Here is a 22,495-nt window from a genome sequence, read left to right as displayed (position 1 = left end):
CTGGAGTTCTGGTATCATCCCCGTGAGGGCCACCACCCAAGTACAGACACAGCAGGCTGTCAGGAGGTGATGGACCATCCCCACCTCTCCAGGAGATCGGAGAGGGAGCAGAGGATGCAAAAACTCCAGGGACTGCAATCCCTGGAGAAGAGGGGAGCAGGAGGGCTGCAGGAAGCAGCCAGTGGTAACCACAGTGAAGTTTCTGTGAAGAAACATCTTCCCTGAAAGGGTTGTCAGGGCCTGGCCCAGGCTGCCCAGGGCAGGGCTGGAGTCCCCATCATCCCTGGAGGGGTTTCAGAGAAACCCCTGGGGATGTGGGGATGAGGGACATGGGGTGGGGATGAGGGACATGGGGTGGGGATGGCTTGGGCAGTGATGGGGGAACACTTGGACTCGATGATCTTTAAAGTCTTTCCCAACCAGAAGAATTCTCTGAGAAAACACATGGGTTGAGATAAAGGTTGTTTGATACTGAAAGGGAAAGCTGTGTGTACAAGGAAGAGCAAAGCAAGGAATCCCTGCACCACTTCCCATCATCCAGGGGGTGTCTGGACAGGACAGGAGGGCTCCATCAGGGTGTCTGAGGAGGACAAACACCATCACCTGAACATTCCCCCAGCTCTGCCTCTGGGCATCTGGGGTGTCCCTTTGGTCCCTGTGGTGTCTCCTCCCAGCATCTTCACCCCCACACTAACAAAGCTTGGGAAGCCCTGAAGTCCATGATTCCATCCCAACCAGCAGAGCCAGCAGTGTTCATGTTCTGACAGCTGCTTGCTCCTGACAGGCTGGGTGGTTGGTGCTTCCAGATGGTTGTGGTGGGAAGGTGAGACCTGGTCCTGCCTCCTCCCAGCTCTGGGGATGTGTGTGCCCTTCTCCAGGCATCAGAAAGCCAAGCAAGGACGAGCTCTTCCCCTGGAGCTGGTGTCAGCCCGGGATGTCCCTGCATGGCTGCAGCTTGATGTGGTTCCTCTGGTGTCTGCCAGGTCTGGGCTTCAGGAAGGAAAAAACCCCAGTGGTGTGGTGGCACATCCAGGAACCCAGGGGAAGGAGGGACTGCAGGTGCAGGAGAAGCTGGAGTGCTGTGAAAAATGCACCTTGTTAGGGTGTGGAGTGAGGAAATGGAGCTGTGGTTGCACTTTGAGTCACAGAATCCCAGATTGGTTTGGGGCTGAAAAGGACCTTAAACCTTCCATGGTCAGGAACACTTCCCACTTGGTCAGGTTGCTCCAGGTCCCATCCAGCCTGACCTTCAACACTTGTAAAAAGGAGGAAGAAGGAAGGCTGGGTCCATGGCTGGCATCCTCTGTAGAGGAGGGATGCTCCAGGGCTGTCCTGCCTGAGGAACAGGACCTGAAGTAGAGGAGTGGCCGTGCCTGTCTTTGAGGCAGTGGTGGCAGGAGAAAGAGGCAAGGGAAACACGAGGGCATGGAGGGTGCCCTTCTGCAAGAGGGGAGGTGGAGAGGAGAAATCCTTTGGGGTGAGGGTGCTGAGCCCCTGGGTGCCCCCAGAAGCTGTGGCTGCCCCATCCCTGGCAGTGTTGAAGGTTGGATGGGGCTTGGAGCCCCCTGGGCTGGGGGAGGGGTCCCTGGATTGTCCAGGTGGGACTGGAGGAGCTTTAAGGTCCCCTCCAACCCAAACCCTTCCATGATTCCTTGCTGATTAAGTCAAGGAGTATTAATTATGGTTGCCTCATCCCTGGAAGCTTTCATGGACACCTGGGATGGGGCTTGGAGCCCCCTGGGCTGGGGGAGGGGTCCCTGACCATGGCAGGGGGGGCACTGGATGAGCTTTAAGGTTCCTTCCAACCCAAACCACTCTGTGATTCTAAGAGTCTGTGATGTTGAATGTACAGGAGGTGGGTGATGCTCAGGAGCTCCCTGATCCATGGGCTGGGTGAAGGGACAAAGTGTTCAGGTGCTGGTCACTGGCACAAAGTTTGTGCCACACTTCTCTGCACGAAGGTTGTGTGTGAGATGGTTCAGGGGGACAGTGTGGACCTGTACCTCAGACAGAGTGACTGCTCAGGAGGCAGGGGGGTGGTACCACCCCTGCCAAGGTGGGGTTGTCCATGTGGATTCCCATCCCTCTGCAGGAGAACTGAGCAGCAGAGGCACAGGCAGATAGATTGGACACAAAGAGCTTGTGGCAAATGCCAGGTTGTGTGCTGGGTTCTTGGACCCTTCCCAGAGACATGCTCACTCAGGTTGCTTAAGTTATTTTTTTTTAAAAAAAGTTTAACTTTTTAATTTGATCACTGAAGATAAGCACAGGGTCCAGGGCTCCCTGTGTTGGTTCTGCCTTGGATGAGCCTCCCAGGGGTTGCTCTCTGGGCTGTCATTCTTTGCCTGAAGAACTTCATCCTCTGGTTGTTCTGGAGGTGTTAACCATCCCACAAATGGGGCAGTAAAAGCACAAATAGAAACCAGGGAAAGGGGGAACTTTGCAAGGAAGCTTCCCAGTCCTGACCATAATAAGGCATGGGCAGGTGGAGATGAGATTCCTGCCACGTGCTTGGAAACCCTTCAGGGTGTAGAGGTTGGCCATACCTGCTGTGTTTGGTGTAGCTGCATGGACACCTACAAGGTGTCAGGACAGAGACAGCCTGATTCCTGAGCACCTGTACTCATTGACCACAGCTAATGAGATCCCAAAATTCCATGAGGTGAGAGAACATCCTTAAAGCAGACAGGTGGTTTATTTGTTAATAACTTGGCTTCAGAATCCACCCACTAAACAGACACTTCATGTGCACGTTGTTCCTTGTGGGATGGGGAGGAAATGCAGCATTCCCAAGAAAAAAAGGGGGGGAATGGGACACCCTGTTCCCAGATGCTCACTGGTGTCCTGCCCTTCGTGTGCCAGCACTGCAATGAGCAGAGTTCAGGTTAACTGGCATGAATGTTTTTCTCTAGCAGGAAAGTAACTGGAAATCAGCAGTTACAGCCCTGTCACTTACCTGGATTTGCTCTTTAGGGAAAGCCTTGCTACAGCTTGATGAGTTTTGGGTTCAGTTTCATACAGAACACCCATTCTGGAGACCTCCAAGAGCATCATTGCTGAGCACAGCCCCACCCGTAGAGCATTTTGAATGCTGAGCAGCCCCCTGTCAATGGGTGCTGCCTTCAAAACTGGCTGAACAAAGGACACCTGAGTCCTGCCTTACATCTGCTTTTTGTCATATGAGGCAGAAGCTCTGGGACAAAAGTAGATTTATTATCGCTAAAAATGCCTTTTGTTTCTTTTTCTTTTTTTCCCCCAGGCGACAGAGTACTCAGCCATGGCATCATTAGCTGGTGGATTGGATGACATGAAGGCCAATATAACCAGCCCAACTTCTGCAGATTTGGGAGCCAGTGTCCCCGGGCCTCAGTCCTACCCCATTGTCACAGGTGAGAGTCTGCCCAGCGCCGGGCTGAGGTCTGAGGTGTGAGGGCACAGCCCCCCATGGACTCATGTCACATGTGGAGTCATTTGCTCAAAAAGTCTCTTTTTTTTTTTTTTTTTTTTTTTTTTTTTTTTTTTTTTTTGGGCCATTTCACACCAGCTCTGTGGAAAGTCAGGTGCATAAATCAGTAGTGGTTGCTCGGAGACAAAAGGTGAAGCCTCCATCCCTCTTGAGATGGAGAATCCCTCAGGATCCTTGCATCCCGAGCACCACCGTGTCACCAAAACCAGAACATTTGACTCCACTTTAGGGCTTTATTGCTCGTTTTCCTTGAAGGTTCTGGATGAGTTTTTAAAGACAGTTCAAGCTAGACTGAACCTGGGGAACTTCTGATTCCTGCAAGTGCCCATATTTTGGACCATGTCTGGAATTGTAGTTGTGCACTAAGGCTGAGCACGGAGGTGCAAAGCAAAGGTTGGTTGTTCAAGGAATGCAGCATCATCTGTGTTTGTTCAGCAGGCAAAGGGTGACAGGAAGGAACAGAATTTGATAAGTGATTTGGTCACCTCATTGTTTGGAAGGAGATTGTCCAGATGGCAAGAGCATGATAGAATTGTGCCTTGAAGGAATTGTAGGAACCAGAAAAAAAGGGTTTGAAAATGAAAGGCTCCATGTTTCAGGTGCATTTTACCTCTGATATTTCTGTCACTGTGTCTAACCCACACGGATGGCACCTCTGGATTTTCTCCATTTTGCCAAAGATTGGATTTACATGATTATTTTGTTGGGAAGGTGACACTGTTTGTTTTTTTTTGGTATAGTATTATGGCATCTTGAAATCTTGTTTATCAGGAGAGCAGTTCTGAAAATGGCTTTTGTTGCAAAATTGTTTTAAGCCAAGATGGCATCAGTCTTTGGCTCTTCTTGCCAGGAGTTTGTGAGTATTCAAAAGAAATTAGAGTCACCTGAACTGTAAGGAAAGACATGCTTGTGCTGGAGTGGGAGTGGGGAGAATTCCTGAATTAACTGCCTGGTGCTGGGTGTGTGGCATGAGCAGTGGACTCACAGATCAGAAAGGTGTCTGGGGATGGATGGATGGATGGATGGATGGATGGATGGATGGATGGATGGAGGGATGGATGGATGGGTGTGTGGACATGAAGAGGGATTTCTGGGCTCGTGTGTCTTACAACAGGTAGGGAGGCAGAGCATGGTTATGGATACACAGAACAACAAATTCATAGCACAGGAGGAATCTAAAAGGAGTGTAGAAGAAGGAACATGAACCCCCATGTCTGGGGTCATCCTGCCTGTGAAAGTCAAAGAGAAATGTTTCCTAAGGCAAATTATTCTGTAGTTTTTTGCTACAGAGCTCCCTGCATCTTTCTCTGGAGCCTGAGGTTCTGCTCATTGCTCACTGTCACCCTGGGACACCCTGGGTGTCCTGTTGCCCCCTGTTCACCTCTGGGTGTTCGTTCCCTCATCCCAGGCTGTGTCCCCAAGCCAAGCCTGGTGCCTCTTGATGTGTTACCTTGTGCTTTTACCCTGGTTTAAGCACTTCTTGTCTTCCCTACATCACTGCCTCCTTGGAGTTTGGTGAGTGGGCTGACCACGTTTGTTAGAGCAAAGCTGGCAGCAGCACTGACCCTGTGGAGCTCCATCTGGGTTTTCTGTAGGTTCTCCCTGTGATGTTACCTACACTTGAGCAAAAGCTCCAAGTGTGAGGTTTATGAGTTCCCATCAAAAACGTGCAGCAGACTTCATGGGTATCGTGTGTAGAAAAAAACATGATGTTGGTCTTAAATGTGTCAGGGAGAGAGCTATGACAGAAGATGTTTTTCAAGGCAGCAGGTATTTATATCTTTAACTCTGTATCACTGTAGTTCTCTCACACCTGCTTTCACAAAACTTGGATTTACACCAGCATATCAAAGCTTCTTTAAAACCTTGGCCTTTTGATATATTTTTCTGAAGAGATCATGTAGCTGCTGTCCTCCCTTCTCCTTTTGGAACACCCAAAGGGTTTTGGGCTGTCTGGGTGTGCCCAGAAGCCCTGGCACAGCCTGGTCCCTGTAGTGTTGGGCACATACCCTACACCTAAGTCATGGTCCCTGTCCTGAGGCTGTGTCCAGGAGCCTGCAGACTGCTGAGCCAGGCAGATTGAACCAGACAGACACTTGGTAACGTGCAAGGCAACTCAGGTACAGAGTGTTTGGTGATGTCACCAGACCCTCGGACAGACTTCTCCATGTTCTCTTCAGAATTAAGTCACTTTTCCCCTCATACTCATCTTTCCCCACCATGTTTCCTTGGTGGCACAGGGGATTCTGGAGAGGAGCCATATTTATTGACCCTTTTCTCCTTGTGACCAAAAGCTCTGTAGTGCTATGGGCCTCTCATCTGTAGCAGATACCACTGAAAATCAGGAGGAGCTGGGCAGTGACACTGCCAGGGATGGGGCAGCCTGGGCACCCAGGGGCTCAGCACCCTCACCCCAAAGGATTTCTCCTCTCCATCTCCCCTCTTGCAGCTCCAAACCCTTCCCCCTCGGAGGCTCCCATCCCTCCAGGCCCTTGTCCCAAGTCCCTCCCCAGCTTTCCTGGAGCCCCTTCAGGACCTGGAAGGTGCTCTAAGGTCTCTCCATTGCAGCCTTCTCTTCTCCAGCCTCAACACCCCCAACTCTCTCAGCCTGGCTCCAGAGCAGAGCTGCTCCAGCCCTCCCAGCAGCTCCAGGGCCTCCTCTGCACTGGCTCCAACAGCTCCGTGTCCTTCTGCTGATGGGGACCCCAGGGATGGACAAACTGAAGGAAATGTACAGCTTGTAAGGAGATGCTGACTTGGCTCTGGTATGGGATGAGCACAGGATGCAGTCAAGACAAGGCAGTGAAGGACAGCATTTCTTTCAGGGTCCATCTGGACTTTCCCCAATGGGTTTAGGCCATTAGATTTTGTTAGATTTTGTTTTGTTAGATTTGTTAGATTTTGTTTTGTTGACTCTTTCCCACCCTGATTAAAGACTCTGCCTTGATCCACTCACTTGCCCACACACCAGCCCTGCAGCTCCTTCCTGTGGCTGAGCTCTTCATTGCTCTGCTGTACCCCTAAGATACCTGATTTACAAAACTATAAAAAGAAATAAGCCAGACCCCAATCTGCCTCAATAACCCTGATGGAAGGTGGGAGGTGTCCCTGTCCATGGCAGGGGGGGTGGAACTGGATGAGCTTTAAGGTCCTTTCCACCAGTCTGGGATCCTCTGGTTCTGTTGTCAAGCTGAAGACAGAAGTTTGATTGTTGGTGTGCTCTCTGGAGCTGGTGTTGAAAGGTCCTGAGAATTGGTCACTTTTCCTTTACCATAAGGTTTATTTAATCTGCCTTGTATGGGCCATTTTTGGTGGTGGTGCTCTGAGGCAACCAAGGACTTTTTGTGCCCAACAGAACCAATAATGTGAAGCTTAGAAGCAAAAATGAAGCTCCCAGCACATGCCTGTGAGGAGCACATAATGAAATAGGACTCAACACTCATTCTCATATTGAAGACAATTACTTCAGAGAGGCAAAAAAATGTGGGACAGGGTCACTATTTCAATAATGTGAGGTTGTGTCATGGTTTAACACTGGCCTGGTAATTAAACCCATTAACAGATTCTCTCTGTTAATCCCCCTCCCTGATAAAGAAAGGAGAGAGAATAAGGGAGAGAGACTGATGGGTTGGAAACTGAACTACACAGCTTTAATGAAACAGTAATGATAAATAGGAACAAATTACTAAGTATATACAAATAGACAGGAAAATTGATCCCACGTTCTTCCCCCCCCCCCCAATAACTCTCACGTCACCACCGAGGCTGCAGGGCGGCCCTGGGAAAGTCCAGGGTGGACTCCTGGACTCAGCAGTGCTCGGGAGCTGGAGGCAGGAACACAGAGATTCAGGCTGGCACGGATCAGGACCACAGGCAGAGGAACAGACGGAATCCTCCCAGGATGCTGAAGCAAACAGGGACAGGCGAAGAAGGGGAAGCAGGAAGGGGTGGAAAAAAAAAGGGGTTTGACCCTTGTGATCCCTCAAATTTATACTGAGTATGAGATGTATGGGATGGAATCCTCTGTTTGGTCAGTTGTCATTTATCTTGTCCGCTCCTCCCTAAAGGAGGGTTGCAGGTGTGAACTCTTTACTCCTTTTCTCTTTCCAGAGCACAAGGTGTTCCTCAGAACTGAGCAGTGTCCTTGGTTCTGCACACCAGTCTTTAGCAGTAATTAAACATCCAGCGTTATCAGTCCTAGAAGCAGACACTGATTGAGAAACTTGCTGTTAATGTCAGCAAGCACAGCTGCTTATAAGAGACTGAGCTGAAAGCAAAATTACAAGACAGAAAATCACCTTTATCCTGGCACAGACCAGGACAGGTCCAAAACTGGCATAGCTGAGGGTGCCCTGATAACTGCAGGGGTTGGACCAAATGACCTTTAGAGGTCCCTTCCAACCAAATTGTTCTGTGATTCTGTGATAATGATCCTGAGAAATGGACTCTAGAATCTTCTGTTGGTTACTCCTGGGGCAAAAAAAAGGGCATTTATTTTAATTTGTACATTGCTGTAGTAAAAAAAAAAACCAAAACAAACCACAAAACAAAACAAAACCCCAACAAAACCAACCAAACAAAATCCAATGCAGAAATCTTCTACTGGTAGATTCTGCAGTTGTAGTTTGCTCATTGGTGTGAATTTAGGTCTTAAATCCAGATTTTGCTGACTGCAGTGGGAGAACCTGGTTTCATTAGGAAACACCGTTTGCTCCTTAAATTCATCTTAGGAATCACATCAGAGTAGGCTCTTTTCACTGATTTCTCCTCATTTTGAGGCTGGACATCCCTGTAGCAAGACCTCCAGGTGTAAAAGAGAATTTTAGTGACAGGAATTTTTTGATGTGAAGTTATCAGAGGTTTCCTGGTTCTTTCCAGTGACCACTGGGGGAAAGAGAGGAAAATGTTGAAGAAAGTGAAGGAAAAGTTTTGATTTTCTTCTGGAAAGAATTCTTTGTTAGATTTTTTTTGTTGTTGGCTAATTGTCATAACCATAATAAAAAGTCTTCTTCCCAGGACTTTATGTCCTATATTATGTTCACATAATCTGTCCCTGTGTGGAAATGTTGATCGTTGTTTGAACATTATCAGCAAATTATACTTTCATTTCTGTGGGGCTGTTTTTGAAGTGCAGGTTGGTGCTGGTAGATGTCTGGTTTCTAGTGCAGCACAATGCCAGATTTACAGTTTATCCCCTACATTTTACAGATAAAAGTGCAGATGCATTTTCCAATAATCTATTCGTCACTCCCAGTAGGGCCTGTCATGCTAAAGACTTGAAAAAGGGCCACATAAACTCCTGCAAGAAAGGCAGCCAATCTGAAAAACAAAAGTGTCATTTTTAATGACAGGACGGAGTCTTAACTGAGGCCCTGCTGAATTTTTTTTCGCTTTTTTTTAATGAATTCTTATCTTGCCATTAGAAAAGAACAAGTGCGTTTGGGAAAGCAAAGGAGGCCACTTGTACCCCAACCAAGACCCAGTCTATTAACTGTGTCTTTTGATGAGGTACAGCCTGGCTCTGCTGGGAGTTTGGCTGTGGATTTAAATGTTGAATTTAACTGTGGTAAACATGTTTTGGTGCAAAGCGCTTATAATAACAATTTGCATTTACATAGCATCTTTTTACTTACGGATTTTGCAATCTCTAATTAATTAAATCTGCTTCCCCCCCCACCCCAAATACCACTGTGGTATGGGAAATAAATACAATTTTAAATCGAGCAGCCACGGCAGGAGGATTAAGACAAGAGGGTTCTGCTGGCCCTGTGCTGATCCTGATTGCAGCGGGGCTGGGACTTGTTCAGCAAACACACTGAGCATCCTCATCCCCTGCTCACCCCATCCAAAACACCCCAAAAAAACCCAACTCTGCACAAACGGGTGGAGCACACCCTGCCACCTCCATCTGCATCTCCACTTGGGGGTGTTGAGGCTGGGGAAGAGAAGGCTGCAATGGGGAGACCTCAGAGCACCTTCCAGTGCCTGAAGGGGCTCCAGGAAAGCTGGGGAGGGACTTGGGACAAGGGCCTGGAGGGACAGGACAGGGGACAAAGGCTTCAAATTAGAGAAGAGTAGGTTTAGACTGGATGTTGGGAACAAGTTCTTCACCATGAGGGTGGTGGAACAATGGCACAGGGTGCCCAGGGAGGGGGTTGAGGCCTCATCCCTGGAGATGTTCAACGTGAGGCTTGAGGAGGCTCTGAGCACCCTGAGCTTATGAGGGTGTCCCTGACACTGCAGGGGTTGGGATGGGGTGACCCTGAGAGGTCCCTTCCAAATCATTCCATGCTTCTATGAGACAGATTTTGATGGTATTTGAACAGCACATAGACCTGGCCCTTGGGACAAGGTTTTGTTTACAGTGTTGGTCAGAGGTTGGACTGGATGATCTTGAAGGTCTCTTCCAACCAAAGGCTTTCTGTGATTCTGTCCATGGAAGGATAGAGACAGTTTGGGGGGGATGGAGAGAAGGCCACCAGGACACGTGCTGTCAGCTCACCCTGTCGTGCCATCACCTAGAAATGGGAATGTTGGGAACATGCAGTGGGAAGCACTTAAAGGTGTGAACCACTGGGAAATGGGAACACACAAAAGTGCTGAGCCTGGGGGAGAAACCCAGAGGGTCCAGAAGTTTAGTGATGTTGTAGGAGATTTTGGGGAGAAGGGGAAAGTCTGCTTCTGACTGGGGAGGAAAATTCTTGTTAATTTTTTTTACTCTCTTCTTTGGAAAAGATTTTCACATAGTTCTGGCCTTGGAAAACACAGTGTTATTTATGAATAGAGATTTCATAACCCAAATTAGGGGGGTTTGGGTGATGAACCATTGCTTTTTTATGTATCCACATTAGATCAGGAGAAAAATGTGTGAATTTCAGGTTTTGATGTAATTTCTCATAAAAATGCTGAACTGTAATGAAAACAACCTAAACCAAACAAAAAACACAAATAAAAGCAAAGCAAAATCAAAATGCATTTGGAAAAAAAAAAAAAAGAAAAGGTCACTGGCGTTACTTAAAAATACAAGCTTCCTGTGTTTTGAGCTTGTTGTGACCAGCAGTGAGGAATATCACTCGTGGAAATCCCATGAGAGTCAGCAGGGACAGGGACTGCCTGTGCTGCCACCAGCTTGACACCTGGCTGGGGATTTTCACAAAGATGTGGCTGAGAAGTGAACCCAGTGAGGGCAGGGAAGGAATGTGGAGCTCCCTCTGGAGTTATCCTTCTTTTCATTGCACATTCCTTGCAGCAACCTAAACCCCTGGAGCTCAGCTCTGTGGTGGCACTCTGGGCACTGGAATCAGTGCCTCAGCAGTATCCAGGGACATCCCTGGGCCATCTCCTCCCAGCACATCCCAGTCCTGGCAGCTGTGGGTCTGGACCTGGTGGTCTGAGCAGAGGGGAGCATCCTGTGGGAAGGCTGCAGCATCAGGGCTTGGGGATCTGCAGGAGGGTTTTGAGCAGCCTGGTGGGAAGTCAGCAGATGCTGCAATAAGCACCAGGTCCATACGAGATGTGTGGTATTGAGGGATCTGAATGGATCCCTTTGTCAGGAAATCTGGTTTTTTGGTGCTAAGCAGCTCCTGTTCACCACCACCTGCAAGTCTTCCCAGCCAGGATTTTGGTGGGAGAAGCTGTTCAGTTCCTGAGATACAAGTGGGATGTTGGTGGTGTGGATCTCTCTGATGCTCTCTGGGTGTGCTGGGAATGGTGGCTTTGGTACAGAAGCTGTGTGTGGACTCACAGTGCCTTTGAGCATGGTGTGGGTTCCATAGCAACCCAAATCGTGGAGGTGGTGGCTGAGGAGCAGGAGGTGGCTCTGAGCTGCCCATCACCCCTGCTCCACAGCTGAGCTCCTCTGCTGACTCCCACCTCCCTTCCCTGAGGTTCCTGGGGATGGACACATCACCTCTTCCCAGGAGGGACACTCTGGGACCTGAGACCACTGACAGTGTGTGGGGGGCTGTGGTGTCCCCATGCTTGGCCCCTCACAGAATCTCTGACTGCTTTAGGTTGGAAAGGACCTCCAAGACCACCCAGTCCCAACCCCCTGCCATAGTCAGGGACCCCTCCCCCAGCCCAGGGGGCTCCAAGCCCCATCCAACCTTCAACACTGCCAGGGATGGGGCAGCCACAGCTTCTGGGGGCACCCAGGGGCTCAGCACCCTCACCCCAAAGGATTTCTCCTCTCCATCTCCCCTCTTGCAGCTCCAAACCCTTCCCCCTCGGAGGCTCCCATCCCTCCAGGCCCTTGTCCCAGGTCCCTCCCCAGCTTTCCTGGAGCCCCTTCAGGACCTGGAAGGTGCTCCAAGGTCTCCCCATTGCAGCCTCCTCTTCTCCAGGCTGAACATCCAATCTTGGGATGCTGGAGATGATGGAGATGATGATGGAGATGATGATGGAGAGCCACTGCCCCCATGAGTTGTGTCACCTGAGGACTCACAGGCAGGATTTGCCTTCAGACCTTTGTTGAAGTTCTCCCTTTCTGTCCTCTGTCTGCAGCAGAGCTCTGGGGGGGTCCCCATGGGCCTTTGGAGGTGGTAGGGACACCCTGCAGCTTTCTCAGCATCACCATCCTCATCTCTGCCCCCATCACCAGCAGTGCTGCCCTGAAGGGACTCTTTACCCTGACCTTTGTAATTATTCCTGTCCAATCTTTCTTCATGTTTTCTTTTAATTATTTTTCCCCTTCTTCTCCCCCTCTCTCTTTTTTCCCCCCTAAAAACTCCACCACTCCTCTCCAGTGTATTAAGGATGTGAGTGAAATTGATGGCTGGAACGTCTCAAGTCTTTATGATGATGAATGACTTTCCCTGCCAAAGCTTTTATTGTCTGTGATTTGGGAAGAAGGGGAGCTGATTTATCGTGGCCGACTGTCACGCCGTTTAATACAGTTATAAATCCTAAAGCCCTGATGGGCACTGTGGGCCAGGGACCTCCTCTGGACACTCTCCTCCCCCCCTTTTGTCTCCCTGCTCTCTGTGCTCAGTGTGGCTCCTGGGAGGAGCATGGGCAGGGGGGTGTCAGGGCAAGCCCTGAGCATCTCACCAGGACTGTGAGGCCCTTGTGGAAGGGAGATGCCCCACCACCAGCCCCCCTGGAAGCATCCCCCCATCCCAGTGAGGCTGTTCTGGTCCTGACAGAACCTCCTGCTGGGGCTTGGGAGCAAAATCCCATCCGCTGCATCCCTCAGAAAGTTGTGTTGGTTGATGCTGAAATATCCCAATTGCATTTTTTAAGTGGCTTTGTCCATGGGGCAGGGCACCCGTGGGTTTTGCAGGCAGGAAGGATATGGGGCTGCCACTCGTGGTTGGTGTCACTGTTGGGCTCCACACGCTGGCAGGAGAGGGCCAATCCACATGGGGGGCCTGTGGGGAGGCTGGGGTTGGTTTTTTTTGAGAGCAAAAATCACATCAGAGCACTTTTGGTCAACCCGGAGCTGTCGTGGGCAGAGGTGATGTAACTTCAGCAGAACGCTAAGAGTTTTTTCTTTTATCTTGTACTGTGTAGGACTCCCCATTCCCCATCTCACCCTGCCCCTGGTCTGAGCTCACTGCAGGACACTTCCCATAAAGTCATCCATACATTTATTGTGTCCTGAATGAGATGGTGCCTCTGTGGAGCTACACATCTGGCTACCTGATGGGAGATGCAGCTACACACTTGGAAGCACAAACTTGGCCTTGCTGCTTCACAGGGCAGATGAACAATGCAATTTTGTCTTAATGGGATTTCAAACGAGGTGTTTCAGGTTATTCCAGCTGAATAGAATAAGATATTTCAGTATTGACTGAAAAAATTAAAACTATTTTGATGGAAAAATAGTGAATGCCAAGTATGTCAGCATTTCTGTACCTTCACTTTTTCCATCACAGAATTCAGGTAAAAACACCTTATTTCAGCTTTTTGTCTTATTCCAGGATAAAAATAGCATTACTGAAACACCAGAAAATCATAGTTGGGTTGTTGACCTGGACTTTGTCGAGTCCTAATTAAGATGTGTAAAATCTAGGGTGTAAATATTTTTCCTGTGAGGAGCAGAAAACTGCTGATGACATTAGCAATGATCCTTAGATTGGAAATGTCTCCATCTCAGATTAATTCCAGATGCAGATCATAAATATTGATTCTGGTGAGGTGGAAGATTTCAGCATGGGTTTAACATCTCTGCTGTACAGAGCAGTGGAAGATGCTGGAGCTGTTTTGGGTTTGTTTTTTTGTTTGTTTGTTGTTTTTTTTACCTGTCTAAGCTTCTCTAGCTGCATGCCTTGTAAGTGCCCCCTCCCTGGAAGTCTTCCAGGGCTTGGAGCAGCCTGGTCTGATGGAAGCTGTCCCTGCTGATGCTGAAGTGATATGGTCTTTGAGGTCCCTCCCAACCCAACCCATTCCATGATTCCATGAATTTCTGGTTGCTGGGACACCTTTCTCTTCCCATTCCTGGGTGCTCCAGGGCTCTGCAGGTCCTACCTACTGGTGTTGGTGCTTGCAGGGCTGCCCCACACTGGGAGCTGCTGGGATGGGGAAACCCCGAGGTAGGAAAGCTCTGGGGTGATGAAGGCACTGGAGTGATGAAGCCCTGGGCTGCCTGGGATCTTCCCAAGCTTTGTCAGCCCCTGGTGTCCTGGCACCATCAGATGCAGCATCCCAGAGCTGTCCCTGAGTGGTGATGTGACCCATGGGAGGTCTTGGTGAAGGGCTGCAAAGGTCCAGCTGGGGGCTGGCAGGATTGTGCCCCTCAGATTCTGATCTGAGTTCCTCCTCCTGCTCTCACTGCTCCCCAGAGCCCTTTGAATGTCACTGTTGTCCTTCAAAATGTGACTGGAAACACACATCCTCCTCCTTTTTATATGGTCAGCCTGCCCTGGATCCCTCCAGGACCCTGCCAGAGCCCTGGGGATGTGGGATGAGGGACATGGGGTGGTGCTGGCCTGGGCAGTTGGACTTGATGATCTTCAAGGTCTTGTCCAATCTTTAGGGTTCTCTGGTGCTGGGATCTCCCTCCTGAGCATCTCCTCCCCCTCGGGGTGACTCCTGGCACCAGCAGAGGCTGTGGGCACAGGAGTGATGGGGAGAGGAGGTGCTGGTGGGACCAGCCCCCTCCTCCAGGCTGCATCTGAGATGTCTGTGCCTTTTGGTAAGAGTTGAATATTGGCTAAGGAGCTGCAGGAAAACATACTGGACATATGAAACATAGGAAAACATACTGGATTTGGGGTTTTGAAGGACTTGAGGTCTTGTCTACCTCTCCCCACACATACCCATTGGTTTTCAGGAGCATCCATGGTCTCAGAGTACAATGCCACCAAAGTTCTTTGGTTTTGTCCTGTAGCTCCTAGATTCTTTTTTTTTTTCCTTTTCTTTATTTTCTTGTAGCTGCAGTGTCTGGGAGGAGTTTGTAGTTCTTCACAAGCTGGTGATATCTTTCAGGTCCTCTTGGTTGCAAAGGGAGGCTGGCACAGAGCTGCTGGGTGTGTGCAAAAATTCAATCACTTGGGAAAAAGGAACAAAAGGAAAATTATTTCTGCTGAACTTCTTGTGGTAGCTCAGTCGCTCTCTCATGGGTTTTGTGGCATGTTGGGCAGCTGGCTCTGTGTGTGCAGGACCCCTTGGACCACAAACTTGTGGAGGTGCTGATCCTCCTGGTCATCCTGCATCTTCCCCATCATCAGAGGCAGCTCCCATCATCAGGGAGCCCGCTGTGCTGCTCTCTGTTAGAGGAATTGCTGTGCTGCAGCAAGGAAACAATAAAGGGAATATGTTGCTTCTGCACGCGTTAAGAGCACTGATCAAACCACATGAGATCCCATTTCAGGCATAATGTGCATTGGAGGGCAAAATTAGATTGAGAAGTAAATGGAGCCTAAAATTTCCATAGCTTTATTCGTCAGAAAGCTGTTTCATTGCGTGGTTTAATTCTCCGAGTTCTTCCGATTTCTGCTCGTGGCGTGCTGGCTGGAGTGCATTTCAGAAATAATGAGATGAAAAAAAAAATAATAAAATGACTCTTCTTTAATTTGGCAGTGGTTGTGAGGTGTGTCAGGGCCGTGCAGACCTGGTGTGGGAGGGGATATATATATATATATTTATATATATTCCTCCTTTCAGCAGGGAGGGGTGCATTGTTTTGGGATATTTATTGTTATTATTATTTTTTTCCTTTCTTTTAAGTTCTGAAATATTTGAACTTTATAATTTATTTTTATTTTATTATTTATTTCCTACTTTATTATTTATTTCCTATTTTATTATTTATTTCCTATTTTATTATTTTTTGGGGGGGGTTGGACTAGATGACCTTTAGAGGTCCCTCCCAACCCGAACTACCTTAAGATTCTATTATTTCTGTCTAAAAGTAAAGTTTTGTTTCGTTACTGCTTGTAAAACAATGCTGCACCACGAGCTGCACTTGTCCAAAAATAAACATCATTTTCCAGCCTGAGCTCTGCCGTGGTGGCCAGCCCATTGTTTCTATGTGAGATTTCTCTCCTCTCCCCGCTTAACGTGTCTGTTTGACAGGAGGAGGCTCACTGCTTTCTCAGAGAAGCAGGCACAGGGGGTTTTTTTCCTTGGAAGGCAACCCTGGACCTCATCCCCAGAGCAGTCTGAGCAGAGCACTTGGTGTGCAGAGCATCCCCCTGCAGCATCCAGGCTGAGCTCGGGGTGGTTGTCACCAGCGATGCCACCAGAGCTGGAGGAGGAGAACCTCTGCCTCTCCCCGTCCCACACACACCTCTGCACACCCTGAGGAGCCTGCCTTGCCCTGGACATCTTTCCTTCCAGAGGAAGCTGGCTTGGCTTCCCTCATCCTGCTTCATTAAACCCCACGTGCTAATTGTCTGCACCTTGCAGTCTGGGCTGGGGAGTGCAGGCAGATGATGCCCCAGGTCCAGGCTGTGCTCAGCAACATCTCAGCCCCCTCCCTGCTGTCTCCTGGGGCAGGGGGATGCTGGTTCTCACCTTCACACCTCGTGCACAGGGAACTTGTCTGAGCATCCCCATCAGGGGCAGAGTTCATGCCTGGTGCTCTCATCTTTGAGCTCTCACATTTTACCCACCAGGGAGGGGATGGGTCACCTGCTTCTGCTGTGCTGGGCACTGGGGAGAGGCTTCTCCTACACACCACTGGGGGAACCAATCCCTGGACCTGCCCTGTGAAAATATTCAAGATTTTGGCTTTTTTCAGTTCCCTTTTCCATTAAAAAAAAAAACAAAACAAAACTGAGGTCTGAGGAAAGTTTAACAAGTGACAGAAGTAAGCAAAGTAAATCCATCCCACAGCATCCTTCACCTCCTGTTTTAGTTTGGAGCACTTTCTGTATCTCTCCTTAGTAGCTTACATTTTGCATAGCAAAGTCATTCCAAACACGAGAATGACATCTTAAAATTCGTTTTTTAAAGGAAAATCAAAATGTTCTGGCACCTTCAAAGCTTTTTGGAGTTCAGATGCCCAAACAAACAGATTCTCTGCATATACTCCAGGCTTCCACCATTAAAATTTCTTGGGGTATTTCTGCCTCTTGATGAAAAGGTTTTGTTAAAAAAAAAAAAAAGAAAAAAAAAAAAAAGAAAAAAAGAAAAAAAAAAAAAAAAAGAAAAAAAAAGAGGTCAAAAGGTCTTGTCTGGCTGTAGTGTGAAGGTAAACCTGATGGACACAGTCTGCTGTGTCCCCCTGGCTCTGCACCAGCAGATGCTCCAGTGCCTTCTCTGGGTGTTCTGGTCCTGAGCTGCAGAGCTGGGATGGATCTCAGCCTGGAAATCCTGGATGGGCAACCTCAGGGAGCTGCAGTGCCCTGCACTGATACAGCAGGAGAGCTGAGACCCCCCTGGGGTAAAGCTGTGTCCAGCTCTGGGGTCCCCATCAGCAGAAGGAGACGGAGCTGTTGGAGCCAGTGCAGAGGAGGCCCTGGAGCTGCTGGGAGGGCTGGAGCAGCTCTGCTCTGGAGCCAGGCTGAGAGAGTTGGGGGTGTTGAGGCTGGAGAAGAGAAGGCTGCAATGGGGAGACCTTGGAGCACCTTCCAGTGCCTGAAGGGGCTCCAGGAAAGCTGGGGAGGGACTTGGGACAAGGGCCTGGAGGGATGGGAGCCTCCCAGGGGGAAGGGTTTGGAGCTGGGAGAGGGGAGATGGAGAGGAGAAATCCTTTGGGGTGAGGGTGCTGAGCCCCTGGGTGCCCCCAGAAGCTGTGGCTGCCCCATCCCTGGCAGTGTTGAAGGTTCATAGAATCCCAAGATGTTCAGGTTGGAAGAGTCCTCCAAGCTCATCCAGTCCAACCTTTGACCAACACCAGCATCAACCACTAAACCCTGTCCTTAAGGACCAGCTCCAAATGCCTTTTAAATGCCTCCAGGGATGGGGACTCCACCACTCTCCTGGGCCATCCCAATGCCTGACAACCCTCTCAGTGACAAAATATTTCCTAACATCTAGGAAATAGATGCAAGATAGTTCTTGCAGAGGTGTTGCCCACCTTGGTTATCTTTTCCCAGTCTGCACACAAATGTCCCCTCCATCACTTGGTGTGTGTGGAGGTGAAATGTGGGGTCAGCCCAGGGAATTGGGAGGAGAAAGAGACCCAGGTTGGCTTTGGAGGTGAAGGTGGATGAGATGATGCAGCTCAGGTCAAGCCTGCAGTCAAAGCCTCCTCTTAGCAATCCTGAAAACTCTGTGAGGAGCTGGACTGTTGGGTGATGGGGTGCAGAGCACACAGACTGGAGTATTTCTTTCTATATATCCATAATATTTTTCCTTTATCAGAAAGTACCATGTTTCCATTTTGGTTTTGTGTTGTTTTTTTTTTTCCCTGCCTCTCTTTTGTAAGCTCAGTGGCACCCATGGGAAGGCTCCATCGGGCAGCTCTGAGCTCCTGCAGCTCCGTGCTGATGCTGTGGAAGTGAGGAGAACCCAGACCCACTCCTGCACCCAGCTCAGGGGGCTCATCCCGGGTTTCAGGGCTTGGCTGTCCCCATCCATCCCTGGCAGTCCCTGTCGGGGTGGACACTGTGCTGTTCAGTGCCTCCCCCCAGCCCCCAGCTCATCTTCTCCCCCCACTGCTCCCGTTCTCCTGGCTGCTAATTTCACGCAGGCACTTAAACATGATGGATAATTGTGTTCTGCTTATCAATGTTTAATTTAAGGGCTGTTCTGTCTGACCTGGATGCCCTCTGCAAGAGCTATGCCTCATTATTGATTTCATGGTCACACCTGTGACATTACCTGCTTTGTAGGAAGTAGACTTTGACATTCCTGTGAGGCTTTGGCAGCCAGAGCTAATTGTCAGAAGAATAATCGAGTCAGCAAAATCATTACAGGTGATCTGTCTGTTACCACTGTTTTATCTGCCTCTAATTAGGTGCAGGAGAGGTAACTCATGGCAGCCAGCACGCCGGGACTGGTGTCCCCAGTAGGGATGGGTCCTCGTTAGCTGCTGTCTCTTGGGGGGCTGGGGTGGGCAGGGGGTCCCATGGGGCTGGGGGGCTTGGGGTCCCAACTACCAGGGGGCTCAACCGGACCCAAGGGGTGGTGGTGGTACCAGCATGGAGCAGTTTTGTGTCTGATAAACCCAGATCCCCATTTCCAGAGGTGCTCACAGAGTCACAGAATGATTTGTGCTGGAAGGGACCTCTCAGGGTCACCCCATCCCAACCTCTGCTGTATCAGGGACACCCTCATTAGATCAGGGTGCTCAGAGCATCCTCAACCCTCACCTTGAGGCTTCAACGTCCCTGGGCACCCTGTGCCATTGTTCCACCACCCTCATGGTGAAGAACTTGTTCCCAACATCCAGTCTAAACCTACTCTTCTCTAATTTGAAGCCTTTGTCCCCTGTCCTGTCACTCCAGGACCTTGCAAACTGTCCCCCCCCAGCCTTCTGTAGCCCCTTCAGGTACTGGAAGGTCACCATGAGGTCTGCCCAGAGCCTTCTCTTCCCCAGGATGATCAATCCCCAGCTCTGGGTTTGTGTTGCTTCACGATCCTGTGCCACTTCCCTGCTCAGAGCTGGGGTCTGATGTGTGCCCCGGGTGTCCTGGAGAGATGGAGCTTCTGCTGGAAATGGGGCTGTGCATTCAGCCTCAATGGTTTATTTAGGATAAAGACTGAAATGGAAGGGTCAGCACGATCACAATCCTGGCTGGGCGCAGGAAGGGTGGTTCTGGGTTTAAGAGAAGAGAAGAGAAGAGAAGAGAAGAGAAGAGAAAAAAAAAAAAAAAAAAAAAAAGAGAGAGAGAGAGAGAGAGAGAGAGAGAGAGAGAGAAGTCACTTCTGATAACAGCTTTAACTGAGATAATCTGGAAACCGGGATTTGCTTCCAGAGATGAAGCAGCTCCCAAAACACAGAATCATAGAACCATAGAATTCTCAGGGTTGGAAGGCAGCTTTAAGCTCACCCATTTCCAACCCCCTGCCATGGGCAGGGACCTCTCCCACCAGCCCAGGTTGCTCAGAGCCCCATCCAGCCTGACCTTAAAAACTTCCAGGGATGGATGGGGCTCCCACCACCTCCCTGGGCAACCTGTGCCAGGGTCTCACCACCCTCATGGGGAAGAACTTCTTCCTAACTTCCAATTTAAATCTCTCCTCCTCTAGTTTGAATCCATTCCCCCATGTCCTGTCACTCCCTGACATCCTAAAAAGTCCCCCCCCAGTTTTCTTGTAGCCCCTTCAGACTGGCTCCAACACCTCCCTGTCCTTCTGCTGGTGGTTCTGAACCTTTGTCCCTGGAGGGGTGGGGTGACCCCATCAACCCCCTAATTGCTGACCAACTCCTGATCAGTTCCATCTCTGTGGTGGGGACAGGGCATGGGTGAGGGCTCAGCTCCCCTTGGTAAGGAATGTGGAGGCTGTCCCAGAGGAACATCACCATCCCCAAAACTGAGGGGGATGCTTGTGAGGCTCTGTAAGCCCCCTCCCCACCACCTGGACCCCCTGCATTTTCTAATGTATCCTTTGCAGTAATTAATTACCTCTCCAGTGGGTTCATTTCTTTCACACTGTTCCTGGCAGTTAGATAAAAGGGAAGGAAAAAAACCAAAAACCATGTTGGTGCCCTGTGGTATTGAAAGTGAAGGGTTTTCACACTGTCAGGGTAATGAATTCTGCAAGGGTTTAAAGCACCTGAGCTTGGGGAAGTCCTCGTGTCATGTGTCTGGGAGTGACAACCCCCAGTGGTTAATTACTGCCATGGATGAGAGCTGAGCTGATAAAAAAATGAGATAATTTCATTAGTAGTTAAATCTGAAGTTAATTGGATTCAAGTTTACACAGTTAGTGTACGAAGACGAGCCAGGAAATGCTCTTTTGGGTTTGTTTTTTTTTAGTTTTTTGCTGTTTTTTTAAAGTCAGGTGAACTGGAGAATGTCTCTCAACTGCTCCCTGGGGCTTTCTCACCATGGTTTGGGGATGGGAGGGTCCTTCTCCACCATGCCTTGCTCTTGTCCCCAGCAGTCCCAGGTTGTGCTGGTTTGGGGACACTGACTGGTGCCCCACACCTGCTTGGAGATCGTTTGCTGACCCCTCCTGCTGAAAAATTATTTCTTTCATGGAAAAAAAAAATTACTTATTTTCACCTTTTGGGGTTTTTCCTTGAGAAATGACAAGAGAACACCTCTTCCAGCTCCTGGTGAATGAAGGGCTGGGTGATGTTTATCCAAGAACTCTGACACTCCCCACCTGTGCCCTCTGGTCCCACTATGACAATTGTTTGACATTGGTCATACCATGGGTTTGGGTTTTTTTTTGTTTTGGAGTAAGGTGTGATGAATGGTGTCAGGGGAACAGCTCAGGCTGAAGATGCTGTGCAGGTTTCCATCCCTGCAGGGAGCTGGTGTGGTCCCAGCAGCATGGCCAGCCTGCACTCTGGGGCTTTGCAGAAAGCTGGGACCTGGGCTGAGGCTGCTCTAGGGGCAGCTGAGCCAGGTGTCCTGAAAAAAACTGGGGAGGCACTTGGGAAAAGGGCCTGGAGGGATGGGGTGAGGGGGAAGGGTTTGCAGCTGACAGAGGGGAGATGGAGAGGAGATCTCCAGAAGTGATGGAGATGTCTCATTGCTTGGAAAGCTGCAGCTCTCTCATCCCTCAGGCAGCCCCCCAAAGAAAGGGGGGGATTCTTTCTCCATTGGAGAGGGGGAGAAGCTGGGGCTCTCTTGAGTCTCCAGAATGTGTTCTCTGCAGCTGAGGGCTCCAAAGCCTCACCTGCAGCCCCAGCCTGGGTATCCCTGGGGCTGTGATGGAAGCCAAACCAGACCTGCAGAGCAGACCATGAATGATGTGCTCTTGATTTAGGGAGGGGATGAGATGATGCTTTTCTTGTTATCTCCCATGGTGGCTGCTTCTCAGTGCCCTTGAAGAGGGTCCTAACCATGCTGGCTGTGGTGTTGGCTTGGTAGAAAATGTTGCAATACTTCAATATATTGAAAAAAACTATACGGCAATGTTGTTTCTTTTCTTAAATAAAGTGTTGGGAGGTGAGGGCAGGAGTGGTTGGTATGGGACAGGCCAGGAGGGGAAACTTTCCTGTTGATCCATGGACCTCTGGGAGATGGGACACTCGGTGCCAGGGGAGGTTATGGATCAGATCATCTTGGGTGCCATCACACAGGGCATGCAGGGCATGAGGACCAGGAACAGGTCCTGTCTGACTGACCTGATTCCTGCTGCAGGAAGGTGACTCGCCCAGTGGATGAAGGAAAAGCTGTGGACATTGTCACATTGTCTGTCTGGATTTAGTAAAGCCTTTGACACTGTCTCCTACAACATTCTTCAGAAGGTTCTGGAGCAAGGCTTGGATAAATAGACTCTGCAGTGGGTGAAGAACTGGCTGGGTGGCCAGGCCCAAAGAGTGGTGATGAATGGAACCAAATCCAGATGGCTCCTGGTCACAAGTGGGGTCTGAGTGCTGGGGCCTGAGCTCTTTAATCTCTTCATTGATGATTTGGGTGGGGGGACTGAGTGTACCCTCAGTAAACCTGCAGGTGGCACCAAGCTGTGTGGATCTGCTGGAGGGTAGGGAATCCTTACAGTGGGACCTGGACAGGTTGG

The 22,495-nt window shown here is 49.6% G+C and overlaps 1 protein-coding gene across 2 annotated transcripts in view; it reads left to right on the top strand.

Moving 5' to 3' along the window:
* PAX5 (paired box 5) overlaps positions 1-22,495 on the top strand; it is a 108,396-nt gene that overhangs the window by 56,548 nt on the left and 29,353 nt on the right. For both annotated transcript variants that reach the window (XM_071731808.1, XM_071731809.1), the window contains one exon: positions 3,260-3,389. In XM_071731808.1, the coding sequence (XP_071587909.1) occupies positions 3,260-3,389 (130 nt within the window). The remainder of the gene's footprint in view (positions 1-3,259; positions 3,390-22,495) is intronic.

The sequence above is a fragment of the Heliangelus exortis genome, chromosome Z (assembly GCF_036169615.1).
Source record: "Heliangelus exortis chromosome Z, bHelExo1.hap1, whole genome shotgun sequence".
In the NCBI taxonomy this organism is placed as follows: Eukaryota; Metazoa; Chordata; class Aves; order Apodiformes; family Trochilidae; genus Heliangelus; species Heliangelus exortis.
This window is presented reverse-complemented; position numbering and strand designations above follow the sequence as displayed.